The sequence below is a fragment of the Callorhinus ursinus genome, unplaced genomic scaffold, assembly GCF_003265705.2.
Source record: "Callorhinus ursinus isolate GAN/ISIS: 27379988/994484 unplaced genomic scaffold, GSC_fseal_2.0 scaffold9, whole genome shotgun sequence".
Taxonomy (NCBI): Eukaryota; Metazoa; Chordata; class Mammalia; order Carnivora; family Otariidae; genus Callorhinus; species Callorhinus ursinus.
Genome location: NW_027397071.1, coordinates 58,663,458 through 58,683,435, shown reverse-complemented (window position 1 = coordinate 58,683,435; position 19,978 = coordinate 58,663,458). Strand labels below are relative to the sequence as shown.

Below are 19,978 nucleotides of genomic sequence, written 5' to 3'. Positions count from 1 at the left end.
GCCCTCAGCAGGTAGAGTGCTGGCATACGCTTCAGAATACTGAGGCAAAAATGTCAATCTGTGCTCCGCAGGGCAGAGTGGGAAGCCAAGCTGTCTGGGTCGGCCAGTGCCCCTCCACTGCCAAGTCTTCTCCTTGCCCTTCCAATAAAAATAATGTCTTGCATGTGTTCGGCTTGTGTTGTTCACGTTGCACATAACATTCAATCCTTGCAAAAGTAAAGATGCTCCTGCAGCTCCCTTTTCTAAGTGAGGAGGTGGGGTCCAGAGAGGGGAAATATCCAAAGCAGGGGTGAGGGAGCTGGGACCAGACCCCCTCTCCTCACCTCTGCTTCAGCCTCTTGCACTGCACACCTCCAGGAGAGGACAGAGGAGGCCAGCTCTGGTGTGGAGACCAAAACCGCAGGCACAGAGGGCCCCTGGCTAAACACCTGATCATGGAATAGTTCCCTTCTTCGCGGAGGAGAAAACTGTGCCTCTCCTCCAAGAAAGGGGTCCTGCACCTGCAATTCCCTCCCTGCTCCATCATCCAGTGCGCCTGGCTCCCCGGAGTCCCCTGGAAGTGGACCAGGCAAGGCCTTCTCTCCTGCCTCCTTGCCTCCTCCAACTTCCCAACCAGGTGTACAATGGGAAAGATGTTCTGGAGAGACGGTGGAAGATGCAAGCGAGAGGCACCCATGAAAGGGCCCTGGCAGCTTCAGATGACACAGGGCTCTTCTAGTAACTTCTTTACATCTGAAGAACCCTTCACAGTATATGAAGGGCTCTCACAGCCATCTCACCGAGCCTCACAAAAGCCCACAAAATATGAATCTCCGTGACAGAGGAGGAAGCCAAGTTTCTGAGAGAGGGCGCTCACCTAGGCTCGCAGTGCTAAGCCCCATGCAGTACTTTCTGTTTCCCTCTTATTGCTCTCTTCCAGCAAGTTCCTGAGCAGCAAGATGGGCAGGTAAGTCCCAATGTCAGTGTCATTTATCCCAAAAGGAGGAACAGGCATAGGAGGTAAAAGAGCCTGCCACGCGTACCAAATGAAATAGGTTCTTAATAATACTCTTACCACCCCCGCCCCCGCTCCAAAGTCTGATTGCCATGCTCCTCTCGATCCCTTACACAACTGAACAAGGCAACACTTCTTCCTGCCTCCTTTTCTCCATCAATGCCTCAACTAAGTGTATAGGGAAGAAAATTCAAGGGAGACATGGGGACACACCAGTGAGACAGCTACAGTGAGAAAGGATGTTCTTCCTTAGCAGACAGAAGGGTCAGGAGGGTCGCAGCAGCATTACAAGGGATCAGCCCAGGGGCTCCAAGTGCCAGAAATTAATGGTGTCACTCTGCCGTGAGTCAAACCAACAGTCCTCTAGAGGTCTCAAGAATTTAAAGCTCAGACACGTGGAAAGTATATGTAAACCAGCTCTGTGTCTCAGAACCTGGCACTTTTTATGAGACTCGTTCAATGATCAAGTATTGGGATCTTATGCATGACCCAGGCTGTCTAGACAAAAATATTATAGATCAAATGGTGCCAAAGAAATACTTACTCCCACAACTGTAAAACCTGACCAAGGGTCTGGACACGGGTGACACGATGGATATCTTCCTGTGGGCACGTCCTTTCCTTCATCAGTGACCTTAACATTCCTCGACCTGGAGTTCTTTAAAAACCTGTGTCAGGCCTTGTTAAGGTCATGGACCAAAATATTTGTGTACAATGTGCACAGAAGATAGAAAATCATATCTCCTTAGGATCAAGGGAAAGGGACCTAATTTATGGGTATTTGTGGGACAAGTTCTACATTAAATATTTTATATGTACTATTTTATTTTATCCTCAGAACAACCCTATGTGGCAGGAAATACTATACCCATGTTACAGATTAAGACGTTCAGATTTAGGTACCATGGCCAAGCTCATACAGCCAGTGACTAACAGAGCCGGTGTCCCATCTGGGCCTGTCCAACTCAAAAGGACATGCTCTCCCTAAAAAGACACCCAAATACATGAACTCAAAAACTCTTTTAAACATTACTCACCTTAAAAATATCTCCCCTTTCCTAATTTGACTTCATCCTCATGCTTTCCACCTATGAAACTTTAAATTTCAAAACTCTTTCTAGGTATGTGCAGAAAACCAGCAAAGACATCCAAAGGCAGAACTCCCCCACCAAGCCCTGCACCCCAACCTATTATAGACACTCATCCAGCTCCACTTCCTTTGGCCAGACTCTGAATTGTAACCAAATTTCAGAAATTTGGTAAAGCCAGAGATTACCATCAAATTCTCATAAATTTACCACTTCTCATTTAGGACAGTCTATTTAAAACAATATTCATTTTATGCAGCCAGTTTTAAAGGAATCATTGTGAATAACAGCTTGGGGTCTTTCAGCATTTGTATCTAAAGCACACAGGAAGGGGTGCCTGGGTGGCTCAGTTGGTTAAGCGTCTGCCTTCGGCTTAGGTCATGGTCCCGGGGTCCTGGGATCGAGCCCCGCATCGGGCTCCCTGCTCCACGGGAAGCCTGCTTCTCCCTCTCCCACTCCCCCTGCTTGTGTTCCCTCTCTCGCTGTGTCTCTCTCTGTCAAATAAATAAATAAAATCTTTAAAAAATAAAAATAAATAAATAAATAAAAATAAAGCACACAGGAAGATCACAGGAGTGAGACCATACCAAGCAGCCCACAGAAAGCAGCGTGTGAAGCAACACAATTGTGCCAATTGTGGCCAACGCGATGCGCCGGTTATCCTCACGAACAGCTGGCCAAAATGTCATTGCCAAGACAGAGCCTGAGATCCCCAGGGCAATCATGACTAGAATCCAACGGACAGCCTTCTGGGGGATAATCCACAGTACCTGAAAGAAAAGGAGGAAGAGGAGGGCTTTACTGGCAGCATCTGGTCATTCCAGGCCCCTGTGCTTATGAAGTCCCCTGAGCCCATCGGCAGCTGGGCGCCCGCTGCCACTGCGGCCTCTCAGTCTCAGCCTGGAGGAAACACCCCGGCACGCAGACTGAGATGAATGCTTTCAGAATGAAGGGCTGGAGGTCCAGCAAAGGTACTTGGCTCCCTATGCCCCTTCCTGCTGAACTTCTAAATTCAAAGGGTATTTTTCAGGTGCCCATCAGTGTTGGGCTAGAAATGATGACGCCGGCTGAATTTTTGAGACGCCCAGGGCGTCACTCAGCGTGAGTGTGGTACTTACTGCTGTGGGGATATAAATGAAGAGCGAATATCCATAGACGCACACAATCTCCAAAAACGAATAGGAAACGATGTTCATAACTTTGCTGTTTCTCCACATGAGGAAACCCCAGAGTGCGAGAGGAACCAGCCAGGCATAGGCATAGATGATGGTGGCCGCTATGGACACTGAGGATGATAAGACAAAGGTAGTAGTCCCCATGTAATCAGGCCTTTAATTACTACCAGCGCACTTCTCATACCTTCCTGGGCTTATTTCCTAGCCTGTCCACCTGCTTCACCGGATCATGGGATCGTGTCTTACTATGCCTGGCACAGTACCTGTCCCAGAGCAGGCACCCAGTCCCGGTCCTGAATTGGTGAATCTTCAACACTGTCTTTGTGGTGATGACCAGTGGTCTCTCCTACGGCTTTTATAATTTGTTTAATAACTAACAACTCACAGTATTAAACAACTGCATTATGCAACTGAAAGACTTCAGAGGGCCTCACTACAAGTGTTTAAACATACCAAGCATTTCAACCAAGCGAAAGCCAACTCTCCCCCTAGAAGAACACACCCTTTTCCCTCGTCTAACAAGAGCTGAGGCTGATTTCTTGCACAAATTTTTATTAAAAATGCCCTGGGTACAGATTAACTGGCTCTGCACGCTATTTAGAGGGCCTTCTATTGGTCAAAATGTTCCTCACATTTGCTTTCTTCACTAAGTACTTCTGTGTCTGTGCTGGAAATGCTGCATAGCAGCTCCTCAGAAGAGCAACGTTCAGCATTTTACTGTCCCTTCCTCCTCTTCCAGTAGCACCATGCTCCAGAGGCTTCGTTTTCCCTCTTCTGGAGTGGACAACCAGTAAGTGTGGGTAAGCCCATGGCACCAGCCCTTCCTACAGGAAAATCAGTGGGTGATGCACTTAACACTCTTGGCAAGCACAAAGGCACCCCAGGCAATGTAGTCAGACTCTGGTTAAGACATATGATTGGCCAAAACATTTTTAGCTCCTAGAGGAGTTTTTTCACATTTGGAACTCCCTCATTAAACCAAATGTCATTCTGCTAATATACTGCCTTTTTTTTTCTTTTTTTTATAACTAAAGGAAGGGGGAGAAAATTACCTCTATGCCTACAGCCATCCCCTAGGTGTCAGGCATTACACTGAGTGCCCTTTTGAGAGGCAACACTGTGTAATAGTCAAGGGCACAGACCACACATGCGGACTTCATGGATTCTAATCCCAACTCTGCTAACTAACCCTGAGTAGTGAATTACTTAACTTTCCTGCCTTAGTTTCCTCATCTGTAAAATGGGAATAAACATAGTATACCTTATAAGATTACTAGAATTAAATGAGTTAAAACAAATAGAACACTGACTGATAAATAATAAATGCTCAATCAAGAATTAGCCTTTTATATTATTAACCGATATGTAAAGACATTATTTCACATAATCTACATCTTCATTTTAGAGATGAGGAAACAGGATCAGAGAAGCTAAGTGGTTTGGTCAAGGTCAAATAATTAACAAGTGGTGGAAGCAGGACCTGACTTTGTGGATGTATACTCTTTACATAAAATGGGAAAATGTTTAGGGGCGCCTGGGTGGCTCAGTCGGTTGGGCATCCGACTCTTGGTTTTGGCTCAGGTCGTGATCTCGTGGGTCATGGGACTGAGCCCCATGTTGGGCTCTGCACTCAGCAGAGTCGGCTTGAAAATTCTCTCCCTCTGCCCCTCCCCCCCCTCATAAATAAATCTTTTAAAAAACGGAAAAATGTTTATTGAGAGAGTCAACGACTATCTTACTGGTACATTCATATCATGACTCCCTTATACTGCCCAGCCAAGGAGGATAAGAAAAGATAAAAAGCCTCCTGAGCTTCCAGACCCTCAGGCAGTGTCATTCCCTCCTCTGTCAATACAGCCTATACATACCTCTGATACAGGAATTAATACATCCCACTTACAACAACATTCATTTACCTGTCTTTCTTAACCATTGAACAACCTGAAGGCAAGGTCTGTATCTCACGAATAACATTTATTGAGTTAAACTCAAACCAGAGTCATTTGACAAATGGGGCTGTAACTGAATTCAGGTCTGACTCCATGTAAATGGGCCTGGAAGGTAAAAGGAAGGATACATGGAGACACACACACACACACACACACACACACACACACACACACACACGGAGGTAACTGCATATCTCCCTATACACACATATATGTGCTTGTGTAGGAATTCTTTTTTGTATAAGGCATTATTCCAACCTCTTTACACACATCAACTCTATTCTCACAATAGCCCAATAATATAGGTATTATTATTCCTATTTCACTGATAAGGAATATGAGGCCAAGAGAGATGAACTAATTTGCCTGACACGTAGAAGCTAATGAGTGATGGAACTGGAACTTGAAGCTAGTGACCTGGTTCTGCAGACTGTGCTCTTAGAGGGTCTATCTACAGCCTCTAAACAGGACAGCAAGCAGGCAGCGGGGCGGGGGGAGGGCTGGGGAAGAGGAGGGAAGGAGAGAATGGAGGAAGTGCACACTTCAATCGTCAAACTCCTACAAAGCCAAACTTCCTCACTGAGGGGTGGCTGTCATCTGCAAGTCCCTAAAAAGCTATTTGTTGCTTTATTTGTATAATTATCCAATACTGCCACAAGAAAGGAAGTTTTAAAACAATGTCATCCACAAGCCCATCTCTAGGACAAACTCCTTTCTACATTCTCCCTTCGAGACCCTGACCATTTGCAGACTTCTCTGTAACAAAGTTGCCAACAGCACAGGCATAATTTTGGATTATCAGTTTTCCACATTGTTCTAAGTGCTTCATAATTAGTGGCTCGGACCCAGCTAGTTGAGTCACCATGACTTAAATAACAATGCCCCTATTGTTTCCAACATCTGGATAATACAAATAATGCTACAATGGAGACTTTCATGCACACTGCTTTTACTTACTTTGCACATTTTTCTTTGGACGAATTCCAATTGCTATTTGGCCTTGCCTTCCAGCTTTCCAAAAGATATGTGCATTCACAATATTGTGCATGTACTCAAGGCCACTGAATGGTATACTTTAAGAGAGTTAAGATGGTAAATTTTATGGCATGTGTATTTTACCACAATAAAAGATTATGTAGATTTATATAGATGGGTGGTAACTCTGAGATGATAAGTATGTTTGAATCCTTAAATACAAAAAGCCAGGGCTGTAGCACCTAGAGACAGGGGCCCAAGGGCACAGTAAAAGGAACTCATGGTTACAAATTGAAAGCATTCCAAATGAGTCAAGCTATTCACCAACCTTTTCGGAATTCGGGTACATAATGGTATGTCTTCTCTCCCAGATGAATTAAGAAGTTGGAAAGATTCCCACTAATTGCTATGGCAAAGACCAGTGTGGCACATATCCAAAAGGGGCCTGCAAAGAAAACCAGAAAATTCAGTCAAGAAAATGAAGCACTGGCTTCTGGATGCTTACAGAGTAATTTCTTCTCTCCCTCGCCCTATTCATGTAAGCAAGGGAAAATGAATTTTAGATGCAATCAATACTCATTTAATAGGAATTTTCTTTTTTAAAAGGTCAAACACACAACTCAGCAATTAGGTGCATTGAAGACAGGGGAGACTGAATGAAAAGGCCAAAACACCTTCCACAATTAGGTGAATAAAGACACTAATTTGTTTATAGCTTCTTTAATTAGAGGATCGTCCAAAAAATCGTGGACATTTTGTTAAATCTTTGCCATCAGGATACAGGAAGCAAAGGTTACTTCCTTTATCTAAGTGCCAAATGTTAATTAATGCCCAGAGAAAAATGAATCAGGCAGGTCCTTCTGCAGTCTGAATGGAAGAGTAGGGTGAGCAGAACACTTTAGAGAAGAGTTAATTTAATCTACCAGTTCATCATGGGTGTGTGTGTACATGTAATGTGTGTTTAAGGCTTTGTTTTTCTAATGAAAAAGTAATACATGCACATGGTTCAGTGTTCAAAGGGTACAAAAGGGAATCTAGAGAAAAATAAACTTCCCTCTCTCTTTGTTCCCTAGCTCTATGCATTTCTCCTCCCCAGAGCTTGCCACCATAACCTGTTTCTGGCGAATCCTGCCAGAGATTTCTATATACCTATAAACAAAGGCATATTTGGTGTGTGTACAGATGATAACATACATATATATACACATATATCTTGCTCTGTACTTGACTATTTTCACTTTAATATATCCTAGATTTTCTACCATAGCTATTCATAAAAATCAGCTCATTCTTTTTTTTTTAGTATTTTATTTATTTATTTGACAGAGAGAGAGACAGCGAGAGAGGGAACACAAGCAGGGGGAGAGGAAGAGGGAGAAGCAGGCTTCCCGCCGAGCAGGGAGCCCGATGCGGGGCTCGATCCCAGGACCCTGGGATCATGACCTGAGCCGAAGGCAGATGCTTAAGGACTGAGCCACCCAGGCGCCCCTCATTCTTTTTTTAATGGTTATCAAACATCCCACTGAGGGAATGAGTATACCGTGCTTTGCAGATCCCTTTCACTATTTCACTTGATTTCATGAATGCCACCCTTGTTTCTCCCTATCTAGAAAAAGTACTACGTAGAACAAATAGAATTTTTAAAATGAGAGATTTCTAATAAATCTTAGGAAATTAATTTTTCAATTTCACCAATGTTTTGCAACACCTTCGGGAATAACTACAGGCACCTTGACATATCATAAAATTCGGAAAATTACTGTGTTGTGTTGCGGGAGATGCCTGGCAGAAATGGGTTAGCGCTTCTCCAAGCCAGGCTGGCTCCTGAAGGCGGGAGCACAAGCAATGGACTGGGATGCTGCCAAGTCACCAATAGTGCTTTCCACAAATCGCTGCTGACTCACTAGCCTGCAGGCTATCTGCTACCGGACTAAATCTTGTTCACTTTATTATTCTGAGTCCCGATCATACAAAAGATGCAACAAGCAAACGAGACCAAAACACCTCCTACAATTTAACAATCAAAAAATCCCCCAAAGCTCTGTTGAACAAATGAACAAAACTGACCATGTGTTGTCAATGGGCTGAGACCATACAAGCATATGACCAAAGTATTATAGTTCCTATAACTAGAAAGCAGAGAACATCATATCCTATTGGCCATTACCTGTAAGAACCCACTGTCCCCTAGACCCTGGGCCGGGTGCTGGGGACACCATGATGCACAGCAGACAGTCCCTGCGTCCTGGGAAGCTCGAATCCCAGAGACACACAACCACCCACACATCCCGGGGCCTGCCAGTTTGCTTTACATGCCTTCTCTCTTCCTCTTTCCTGCCAAATTCCTACTCTCTTTACGGGGTGGGGTGGAAGGGAGCCTTAATTTAGTTTGCATTATGCATTTTTATATTATAAAATATTTCCAACATACAGGAAAGTACAAAGAATGATAAAACAAACACTGGTGTACCCATCATGCTACTTTCTCAAGTCTTTCTAACGGGGTCACACTACTCACATCCTTCTATGACATACTTTTTTTCATTTATCTTTGTTCTGAGATTTTATCCACATTGATGCTTGTAGATATCATTCATTCCTAAAAACCAGAGATTCTGTGCATGAACACACAGCAATTCACGTCTCTCTTCTCCTGATGATGAATATGTGGTTGCTTCCAAATCTCTGCTATATAAGCATTGCTGCTGCAGTGAATATTTTTCTATGTCTTCTTTTATATTTGCGAGTTTCTCTAAGACCACACATCTAGGAGTGGAACTGCTAAGTGGTAGGGTATGAGCATCTTCAAATGGCTCCCATTCGCATACCACTTGTGTCCCTACCAGACATACAAAAGTTTCCACTGCTGCACACGTTCTTGACAACTCTCAGCATTAATGTTTCTGAAGATCTGACTTAGTATGTCACTCCTATACTCAAACCCTCCAATGGCTTCTCAGGTAAGTAAAAGCTGAAGTCCACCGTGACCACGATTCTACGTAACTTACCCCTGCATCGTGTCTCTCAGACCTCATCTATCAGGTCCCTCTCCTCCCTCTGGCCCAGTCACACCAGTCTCTGCTGGCCTCTGAGCATACCAAGCAAGTTCCTGCCTCAGGGCCTTTGTGCTTGCTGTGCCCACGGCTTCAGATGCCTTCCCCTTAGATATCCACATGGATTGGTCCCGATTCCTCTAGGCCTTTACAGTAAATTCACCTCTTAAATGTTTTTTTTTTTTTTTAATTTCAAATCCACCCACCCAAACTTTCCTGTCCTTTAAAATTTTCACCTTGGCATTTATCACTTGCGTATATATTTGACTTATTTTTATATGTTTATTGTTACGCTCAGTAGATTCTAAACTACCTCAAAACAAGCATTTTTTCTCACTGCTCTATCTCCGGTGCCTAGAAGAGTTAAGTACTCAGTATTTGCTGAATTAACTGAACAAATGAAAATAAGTCAATTTGTACATGTTAGCTAAAATGATGAGCATAATATATCTTGTTTTGTTATTTCCCTGATTACAGGTGGAACTCAGCATCTTTTCATGTATTTCTTGGCCATTTGCGTTTCCTTTTCTGTGAATTGCTCATTTTCCCCTAGAACTTATAGTTGGTTTTATTCTTATAATTGGTAGGAGTTCTAAACATATTCTTGCTTTTCATCCTTTGCTGCTTATGAGAATTACAAATATTATCTCTGGCCTGTGGCTTACTTTTTTTTTTTTTTTACTTTGCTTATGGTTAATTTGGTGGTGTAGAAATTTTATATTTTAGTTTACATGCAGTCAAACTCATCGACCTCCAATTCTGCAGACTGCTGCTTCTGTCATTTTCCTGACCACTGCACCCCACCTCCCCTCCAAGGCCCAGTCCTCTCTGTTATCAAACACTTGACCTATATAGTACCTCCCTTTTTCTTAACCACGTCTATGAGCTCATGAGGTTAATAGTGTTGTGAAAGAAACAGGCTTTGGGTTCAAATCCTGGCTTTGCCATGAGAGGCAGCATAACAGAATGATGAATATGGATTATGAGCCATGGTGCTGATTTGAAAACTGAGCTCAGCCACTTACTCGCTACATGATCTTAGGCAAGATACTGACTTCTGCACGACTCAGTGTCCTCATCCATACAACGGGATAATAAGAGTACCGACCTCATTACGTTGGGGTTGTCATGAGGATGAAGTGAGTTAATATAGGTTCTTCCCCAATAACAGGGCACATAGTAAGCACTGAGATTGTTTGCTCGTGTCATTTTCATTGCTAACTCTGTGACTATGGGCAAGCTATCCTCCCCAAACTTCCATTTTCTCTTTTGGAAGACAAGGCTACCTTGGAGTGTGGGAAATAAAACTGTAAAACAGTAACACAGGGCTGAGCTCTTGGCACTTGTGAGGCGCTCGGCAGATGGTCATTCTCTCGTTTCTCGCTCCCTGGGGGTGGAGACCATGACTGTATCTTTGAACCCTCAGTCTGTAGCACAAAGTAGGGTGCTCAAAATTTCTTGGCATGCTTCCTCGGTGCCAAGCGCTGACAACATGGATCACTTAGACACATGGCCTGTCTCTCAAGATCTCAGGCTAGAAGAATGAACAAGAGAGCTGGAGACAAACCGCCTTGGCAACACTTAGACGAGAGGCATAGGCCAAGGCATGCTCTGCACGCGGTGCTCCCTGGTGCTCCAGGCGCTGCGCCGACATCTGGCTGGAGCTGCCGGTGTCGCCAGAGAGGACCTACATGGAAGGAGCCTCTCCCCAGCCTCCCCCACAGCCGTTCCCGCTTTCTCTGGCTCCCAGTATTGGACATCCATGCCACGTGATGAGAAGGTTCTGTAGCTTAAAACCACCAGGAGAACAGAATAAAGATGGGCTTTATGGAACACTAAGCTCGTTCTAGTTCTACTTTTTTGGTTTCGACACCTCTCAGCCTTGATTTCCTCACAGGGCAAAGAGGGATAATCACACTTAATCTAGAGTGTTGTTGAAAGGACTAACCAGTGTACGCAGTCATTGGCACATGGTAGATCCTCACAAATTCCTTCTCCTCTTATAATCAACACGTGGACAAAATACATAACATATTACTCTAATACTTACTTAGGATTGAGCATACATTTTCCTAAGCCTCATCGAGCTTCGGTTTCTTCATTTGAGAAATGGGGATCATGACACCTACCCCAAAGGGTGCTGCAAGAATTAAAGGTGACCACGTACACAGTCTTTTGCAGAGCACCTGCACACAGAAAGCCCCAGAGCCGCTGGCTCTCTTCTCCTCTCCCTTCAAACACGGGAGGTCACGCCTGCAGGAGCCCTTTGCCTGAGGAGTGCTGAGTGAACCTCTCACCTATCCCAGATAGCGGGGAGCTCAGGGGTGACAGTCATCCCCCCACCCATCGCTCTTACAGACTTCCGGTGCCACTGGTTGAGTCCCAAGGGGAGCCAGCTCATCAGAGGGCACAGCTGGGACTCAGCACACGAATGAGTAAGTGTGACAGTAGCTTCCCCACACTTAGCCCCACCATCAAATCCTCTAAAGTTAAAATCAACAATCTCCTCTTAAAGTGACTTAATTCATCTCAAGTTTGTAGTGTCATTTGAACTTTCAAAAGACATACTAATTACTTGTCATTGCGGCATTACTGTAACACAGAATTGCATTTTCCCCAAAATGTTTTGCAAAGGTTGTTACTGACGTTCAGAAGAGCTGAATGAAATGTTGCATGCCCCGCCAACAGCACTTCTCCGACTTTCCAGGCAACCTGCGGGCTCACCTGAATTCAACCAGTACACGGTAAAGAATCAAAACAGTGGAAACAAATAATGCAATATATGTTAAGAAAAAAAAAAGAAGAAGAAGATAGCAGGAGGGGAAGAATGAAGGGGAGTAAATCGGAGGGGGAGATGAACCATGAGAGACGATGGACTCTGAGAAACCGAGGGTTCTAGAGGGGAGGGGGGTGGGGGGATGGGTTAGCCTGGTGATGGGTATTAAAGAGGGCACATTCTGCGTGGAGCACTGGGTGTTATGCACAAACAATGAATCATGGAACACTACATCAAAAACTAATGATGTAATATATGGTGATTAACATAACAATAAAAAATTTAAAGAAAAAAAAGAATCAAAACGGTGCTATACATACCATAAAGATCTGGATTGCTGCGGATATACAGCCTCACAAAATTTTTTCCTGGTATTGGCAAAAGAGACCCTTTTATTCTGTCAAAGACCTGGAAAATAACACAGCAGTAAGTCTACTGAAGATTTCTTTAAAGTTTAATAAATTCAAATACTGCAAAATTGAAACTCCATTATTACAGCTTTTACGATGAGAGTATTTTCAAATGCCAATAACCCTTTACTTTTGTAAGATTATATCCAGTATACAAAAGCTTTCACGTTATGTGACTGTTTAACCATAAATGACACAAGTCTCCATTACGGGTGAAGGGAAAGGTGAAACTAGTTTACAAACCTGGTAAGTGTCTACATCAAAGAATGTTTGATAGTATTCAAATGTCCAGAAGGGGGAGCTTTTCTTCTGTCCAGCAAGTAACTGTCAGAGGTAAAATAAAATACAATGAACACAGAAGTAATTTCCTTCTATCGGCTATGCAGACACTCGGAGCTGATCTAATGGAAAATCAAGATGCATGGAAGACGGAGCTCTTCCGCATTCAGCAACTTTGCAACAGCCATGCCCCCAGCTCAGCCTGATAGAAAACAAGCATGCGTTTTTGAAGTCACACAAAAAGGTTTCAATTCCTGGTCTGCCCACCAGGGAGAGACCTGCCAAATCACTAGACTGTTCTGGAAAAAGTACAGCGAACAAGATCCACCTCATAGGATTATAGGAAGGACTGGCTCAGTTCTATATGATATGTACCAGGTATAATAACATATACATGCATATATACACACGAACATGTACAGATGGGAGGCAGTCAGTGTAAGTGTCTTTTACTCCCCTACCTCCTCAAGATTCTTACGCTATCACCACCTGAATTCTCAAAAATCTGATCTAGTGACTTATTCTCATGTACTAAAAACTTAAAATATGGAAATATTCAAAATATGAATATTCATTTTTTGAACATGGAGTTCCACAAAGAGCACTCGGCACCCAAGAGCTAAACTATTTAATAAGCCTGTGGACTCACTGCTATAAACTGGGTGCTCCTCTAGGGTATCACAGTCATGACTGCATCGATAAAATATTAATAGAAATACTATTTTTCTGGAACACACCACAGTACACACAGAAATAAATCTTTGTGATCAAAACCAGCCACCTGATATTCTCCCTCACCCCTTTCCCACCAAGTCCTATGGAGTCCACCCCCTTATCACCTGTGTCCAACTCTAGTTCTGGCTTCATCACTTCTAGCCTAGACCACCTCCACGGTCTCCTACCTGGCCTTCTGGCCTCCAATCCAGCTCCTTCCAATTTATACCCCACAAGGCCACGGTATTTCTATCTTTAAACTCAGCTGTTCATATCATCTAAAATCTTTCAGTAGCTCCTAATAGCTTTCAGAATACAATTCCTCCTCATGCAGTTGGGTCCTTGCCAAGCCGTGCAGCCTCATCTGTCTTCACCTATATTTTGCTCCCTCTGTATGTGAAGATGGGAAACATACTGTGCAGACCACGTTCTTCTGGACTCTTTGGCTTTACCAAAACAGTTCCTTTGCCTAGATCACCCTTCTCTGCCTTCTTCCTTTGGCTACGTCCTACCCTTGTGCCAAGATTCAGTTAGGGGTCACTACCTCCACAATGCCCTCGCTCTGCTCCTGCAGCCCCGGTGCCCCCTCCACCGGCACGTTTCCCGTGTAACAACGGCCTGGGTGCCTGCCTATCTCTCCCCCTGCCCCCACCCCGAGGGGATCTACCTTTGGGCTGACACTGCCCGGCACTCTATGTGACACACAGGAGACAGTGAATAAATGCATGAAGAAGCTTTTTAAAACGTTAAAAGGAAAAACCAGTTTCAAAGGGCGGTTCAAACCTCTGTTTTGTCAGAGTCATCGTTTCCCAGCAACTCATCATCCTCTTCTCCTCCGGAGCCTCTGGAGAGTCCTGGTTGGTGTGTCGGGCTCTCACCAGGGCCCTCGATGTGTATTGTAGTGGTACCTGGGTTCGCTGCTGAAGTGGCTGCATCACCAAATTCTGAAAGCAACCGGAGACCTTACCCACGTTGGAAACGCTAAAAGGCAAGCCGTTACAACCCTGGCTTTGCTACAGATTCTACTTGATACAAATGGCAAAAGGCTCTGGAAAAATACTCATCTAGAAATCAAGCTGACTTAGAAAAAGGATTACGAAGACAACACAATTTGGAGTCAGACCTGGATTTTAGTCCTGGCTCAGCTACTTACTAACGAAATGAGCCTGAGTAAGTAATTCAACCTCTGTTAGCCTCGGTATTCTCATCTATGCAATGGGGAGAACAATATTTACCTTCAGAGAGTTGGGGGAAAGTTAGAAATCTTACCCAAGTAAAGTCCTTAGCAGAGTGGCTGGCCCAGAGCGAGTACCCAATCTAAACCTCTCTTCTTTGATTCAAGTTCAAAAAATTATAATGGAAGTTATTTTTCCCAAGAAGTCCTATGTAATCACTATGGAAAATATAGGGTCAAAAGTGAAAGTAGAAACCATAGAATAAATATCACTCACAGTCTTACTATATAAAGGCAAACACTAATAATTTTTGGTATGCTTCCTTTTCTCTATATAGTGAATCCATAAGATTCATGCCAGTGATGAACATTCATTCATTCAACAAATATTTACTGCATGCCTACAATGTACCAAGTATTGACCTAGGAAGTGATACTATATAAACAATTTTGTATCCTGCTCTGTTGAGTGGAGACTATAGAAAAATGACTTTTTCATATCAGTCTTTACCATAATCATTTTCATAACTACATAATATTCCACAACCACATAATATTCCATCAGCTGGGAGATGGAGGGAGTAGGAGAGACTGTAAGTTGGATGTGTGGGGTGTTTCCAACTTTTCATTATAAAAATAACACTGTTAAAAGTGCGTGTATAGAAAAAGCTCTTGAGTTATTATTTATGAACATCTATCACTGCAATCACCAGGATAAAGGGTGCAAACTATTCATAAGGCTCTTAAGCCATAGTGATAAACTGCTTTCCAAAAGAACCTCAACTATTCACATCCACCAGCAATGATCGAGACTTCCTGTCTCTGGGTATTCTAACAAACTTTATTTAACTGCTTTTTTTTTTAAGATTTTATTTATTTATTTGAGAGAGAGAATGAGAGAGAGAGAGCACGAGAGGGAAGAGGGTCAGAGGGAGAAGCAGACTTCCTGCTGAGCAGGATGTGGGACTCGATCCGGGGACTCCAGGATCATGACCTGAGCCGAAGGCAGTCGTTCAACCAACTGAGCCACCCAGGCGCCCTTTTTTTTAGAAATTTTTTTAAAAGATTTTATTTATTTATTTATTTGAGAGAGAGCCTATTTAGCTGCTCTTGAATAAAACTCAAGGCAGCTCTGATCCTTGGAAGGATTAAGGAAGAGTACCAGCAGGGCACTATTATAAAACTACAAGCACCTCGGTGGCTCAGTCGGTTGAGTGTCTGCCTTAGGCTCAGGTCATGATCCTGGGGTCCTGGGATCAAGCCCCACGTCCAGCTCCCTGCTCCGCGGGGAGTCTGTTTCTCCCTCTCTCTCTGCCCCCCACCCCCCGCTCATGCACTCACTCACTTGTTCGCTCGCTCTCTCAAATAAATAAATAAAATCTTTAAAAAAATTAAAAAATTAAAACTACAAGCATAGCACGAATCCTACAACTGGCAGTAGGATGGGGCTCTAGGGTAACTGAGCCCACTCTTATTGTCTTTCAGCTATGTAAACAGTTTTTCGTAGAGAACCAGAGTGACTAAAATTAATTAGGTGGCTGATGTGTAACAATTAGCCAAGCCTCAGTCTGCAATGTTCAAGCAGCATGGTGCTCTGGAGTGAGATGGTCCTTTGTTAAAGTTCAGACTAACACTCCGTCACCTCGGGCAAATGACTCTATCTCTGAATCTCTGTTTCTAAAATGTAGATAACACCTATCTTACAGAAAGATTTTGAGGATGATATGAGATAATAATAAATATTGTCATAGCTATCATTTATTGACTGGACAGGACACCAACATTTAAAAAGATGGTCACAACTAAGAGAATCAGACAGAGGAAGATACACTTAAGTCTCATGTTTAAAAAAAACAGAAGTTCAGCAGGCAGAAGGGCAGGCCAGAGGAAGGAGGAGTGGGTCACTTTAGAGGAAGAAAGGTCAAAGATGTTCAAAGGAGGATGATAACTCATCTATTTGCCAGGAGTAGGAAAGGCTTCTTAGAGAAGATGCCATATGAGAAGGACAGCCGGAGGCGGGGTGGGGAAGGCACCACACACAAAAGGCGTAGGATGAGCAAGAACTGGAAGACGGAAAAAGGTGTGACCTGTTCGAGAGACAGCATGGTTTGACTGGAATGTAGCATGTGTGTACCTCTCATAGGATGACTGTCCACACGTTCTGCTCCACATGAGTTATTCGTGTCCGTCTCAGCTCCTTGAGGGCAAGCCTGGTGTGTTCTTTATTTCCGTCACCAACATTCTCTGCTTCTACATGCTGGCATAGCCTGCGCTGTCTGTGGTCTCTGTTCCTTTTCTGACACAGTGTCTTCCACCTGAAGGGTCCTGATCTCCACTTTCTCACCGGAACTACCATCTACCTCGGGAAAGCCTCCCACGACCCCCACGGTATCCTGCATTCTCTCCTAAAGAGCAAAATCCTAAACACCATTTACCACGTCCTCTGTGATTTGGCTCCTGCCTCGTCTCTAACCTCACCTTGTGCTAGTCTCCTCCCGCCATCTGTGCTCTGGCACATTGGCCTTCCTTCAATTACTTGGAAAAAAAAGTCAAACAAACCTCCTCCCGCCTCAGGTGCTTTGCATATGCTGTTCTCTCTGTTGAACTTTCTCACACCGTACTCAGAAAGGATGACCAAGGAGGGCCTCTCGAATGAACCGAGATTTGAAGACTGAGGGATCAAGCCACGTGGCTATCTGGAGAAAGAATTCCCAAACAGAAAGACGACACAAAAGCCCTAAGCTGTGAGTGTACCTGGTGTCTAGGAGGGATAGTGACAGGCCCATGTGGGAAGGGCAGAGGGAGAAAGGGCAAGAGTAGCAGGAGAGATCAGAGGGCATGGAGGGCTGGATCATGTAGGGCCTCCCAACACAGAAAAGGCTCTGGCTTTCATACCTAGTGACATGGGAGCCACTGGAAGGTTCTGAAGGAATGACATGATCTGATTTCGTTTTAAAGGACTACTGGCTGCAAAATACAGACTGCAGGGGGCAAGGGGGGAAACAGGAAGACCAGAGGAAGGTAAGGGCTATAATCCACACAAGAGGGGATGGTGACCTTGAGCAAGGTGAGAGGCAGAGGTGATGAGAAGTGGTTAGAGGCTGGATGTACGCTGAAGATGGAGGCGGACTTTTCTTTAAACATCTCATCTCTTCCTCAGATAGCACTGGCTGAAAGCCAGGCTGCCTGGGTTCAAACCCTGCTTTACCACTTGCTAACTATGTGACCTTTAGGCAAATTACTTAATTTTTCTGTGCCTCAGTTTCCTCATTGGTAAGACAGGGAGAATAAAATAACTATTTCATAAAGTTAACATAAAGATTAGATGAGCTAATATTTGTAAAGCAAAACAGTGCCTGACATATACTAAGTGCTGTGTAAGTGTTTACAAGACAAATAAGCATTGGTCGATCCCTAGTCTAGGTCAGGCTCCAGGTTATGAGTGATGAATTGTTCCTCCAGCACTTTCATAGTTTGTGGATACATACTGAAGTGATCATTTACCAAATAATGTCTCCCCCACTAGATTGAAAGCTACATAAGGAACTGAACTGTCCTGCTCACTCTTCTAGCCCTAATAACTAGAACTGCCTGGTTCATAGTCACACTCATGAGATACTTACTGTTTCAGTGAAGGAATGACCTGATCACATTTCATCATAATTACCTTTTTACATTTTTATCTACTCCAGCAGAGTAAAAAACTTCTCCTTTATCTTTTTATCTCCTGTATCTAGTAAGTTCAAAGCACAAAGTAGGTGCTCAGTAAATGTCTGTTGAACTAAAGTAGTAACTCTATAAACATTTTTTGTAATCACTCTATTAAATTAATGATGTTCCCAATCTGAAGGGCTATTTGGCAAAAAAGAACAGCTGGTGTGGACAAACAGAAAGACCTGGATGTGGCATTTTTTTTTACCAAGATGTTTGAAATAATCTTAAATATAAATGCCAGTCTATCAATGAAAACCCATCGCTGTGACTGTGGAAATACTGGTCATAAACGGTGGGCACCCAACTGATGTACCTTCAAACTGCAAGTCATCTACAGCTGCCATTCAGCCAGTGGGTCTTCTCCCAATTAGTAAGAAGAAAAATTGCAGAGGTCTAAAAAGGAAAAATAAACTTCATAGGATACCAGAATAAAACATATGCAAACAAGTCTTGTTTCACTGTTAGAAATGGTATTGATTTCCCTCACCTCTTTTAGTGGGGTGTGATAGGTCCTGTATAAAGATAATCATTTAGCATCAGATATTATGAAACTATCATAAAGAAACTAACCCTGGGCGGTCCAAAGGTTCCATCCAATCTCACTCACTCTGAGTGTTCAAGGACGAGCTACAGCTCGAGATGTAAGGGTGAGGAGGGGGAGGCTAGAGTTTGAAAGGTGGTCATGAGGACAGTGAAGCGCAAAGGCAGTTCAGCCTAGCCAGTGGTTAAGGGCACAGGCTCTGGGGTCCAACAGACCTGGGTTTGATTCCCGATTCTGCTTCTCCTCGCTGTGTGACTGTGGGCTTCTCGGGGCCTCAGTTTTCTCATCTGTAAAATGGGTTCATAATGGTACCTACTCACAAGGTGTCGGAGGCCATTAAATGAGACAGTGAGTGTAAGGCGCTTAGTGCACAGCCGAGCAATTAGTAGGTGCTGGAGTGAGGGTGACCCTGCAGCCTGGGACACCCTGAACCCAAGCAGGTCTGGGAAAGAGCTGCCCAAGAAGCAGAGGCAGTGTTTTAGGGGGTCGGAGCTGGGCCGCAGCGGCCCGGGCGCGCAGGAGATCGCGGAACCCCTCTGTCCCGGGCCGGCCAGCCGACCCGGCCGCCTCACCTCGGGGGGCCTTGGCGTCCAGCCGGTCCCGAGAAGGTTCCGGCCTCAGTTGCTCCGCGTAGGTACTTGCCCAGCCGAGTTGCCGGAAGCCGGAGATCCGGGGTGCGGGACTTCTCCGCCTCCTCCGGGCAGAGCCCCGCCTCCTTAAAGAGACCGCAGTACCAGGGCACGTTGCTTCGGAGACCGAGCGCCCTCGGCTTCCAGAGCCCCCCCTTCCCCCGGCCCCATCGAGGCCGAGGTTCGGGTTCTTAAAGAGACAGACGCCGCCAGGAGGAGACGTGGGGACACTGGGGGGCTGGGGAGCGGGGGCGGCACAGAGAATACTCAAGCGTGTGGGGTCTTCTTCCTGTTTGTTTATACCTCTTTTCTTACTGAAATATAAAATAGCGTAACGAAGGACGGTTGTCAAGAGGCAAAAAGTCATCAATCCCTCGCATTCTTTTTTGGCCATAAAAATGTAATTAATTAACCGGTGATGGAATGGATGAATCAAATCTTTTCTGAGTTGTAAATGAGTGATCGAGGGCGGGTGACGTCTGTTCACGTGGCCGCCCCCGGTAAGTG

General features: G+C 44.4%; 1 protein-coding gene across 4 annotated transcripts in view; it reads right to left on the bottom strand.

Annotated features, from left to right (window-relative positions):
- The window catches only part of YIPF1 (Yip1 domain family member 1), a 32,886-nt gene extending 13,317 nt beyond the window's left edge, over nucleotides 1-19,569 (bottom strand). Inside the window, exons 1-9 of one of the 4 annotated variants that reach the window (XR_012379472.1) lie at nucleotides 19,415-19,557; nucleotides 19,058-19,129; nucleotides 18,615-18,694; nucleotides 14,197-14,357; nucleotides 12,664-12,744; nucleotides 12,331-12,418; nucleotides 6,510-6,626; nucleotides 3,201-3,367; nucleotides 2,670-2,852 (exon numbers count right to left, since the gene is read on the bottom strand). Coding sequence is in view for 3 of the 4 variants with exons in the window: in XM_025871667.2 (XP_025727452.1) it covers nucleotides 2,670-2,852; nucleotides 3,201-3,367; nucleotides 6,510-6,626; nucleotides 12,331-12,418; nucleotides 12,664-12,744; nucleotides 14,197-14,357; nucleotides 18,615-18,645 (828 nt within the window). In the remaining variant the exon portion in view is untranslated. Of the gene's footprint in view, nucleotides 1-2,669; nucleotides 2,853-3,200; nucleotides 3,368-6,509; nucleotides 6,627-12,330; nucleotides 12,419-12,663; nucleotides 12,745-14,196; nucleotides 14,358-16,721; nucleotides 16,785-17,146; nucleotides 18,321-18,614; nucleotides 18,695-19,057; nucleotides 19,130-19,414 lie in introns of those variants that run through there. The other 3 variants (XM_025871667.2, XM_073896711.1, XM_025871668.2) reach the window with 3 other exon arrangements.
- Nucleotides 19,570-19,978: the final 409 nt, after the last annotated feature.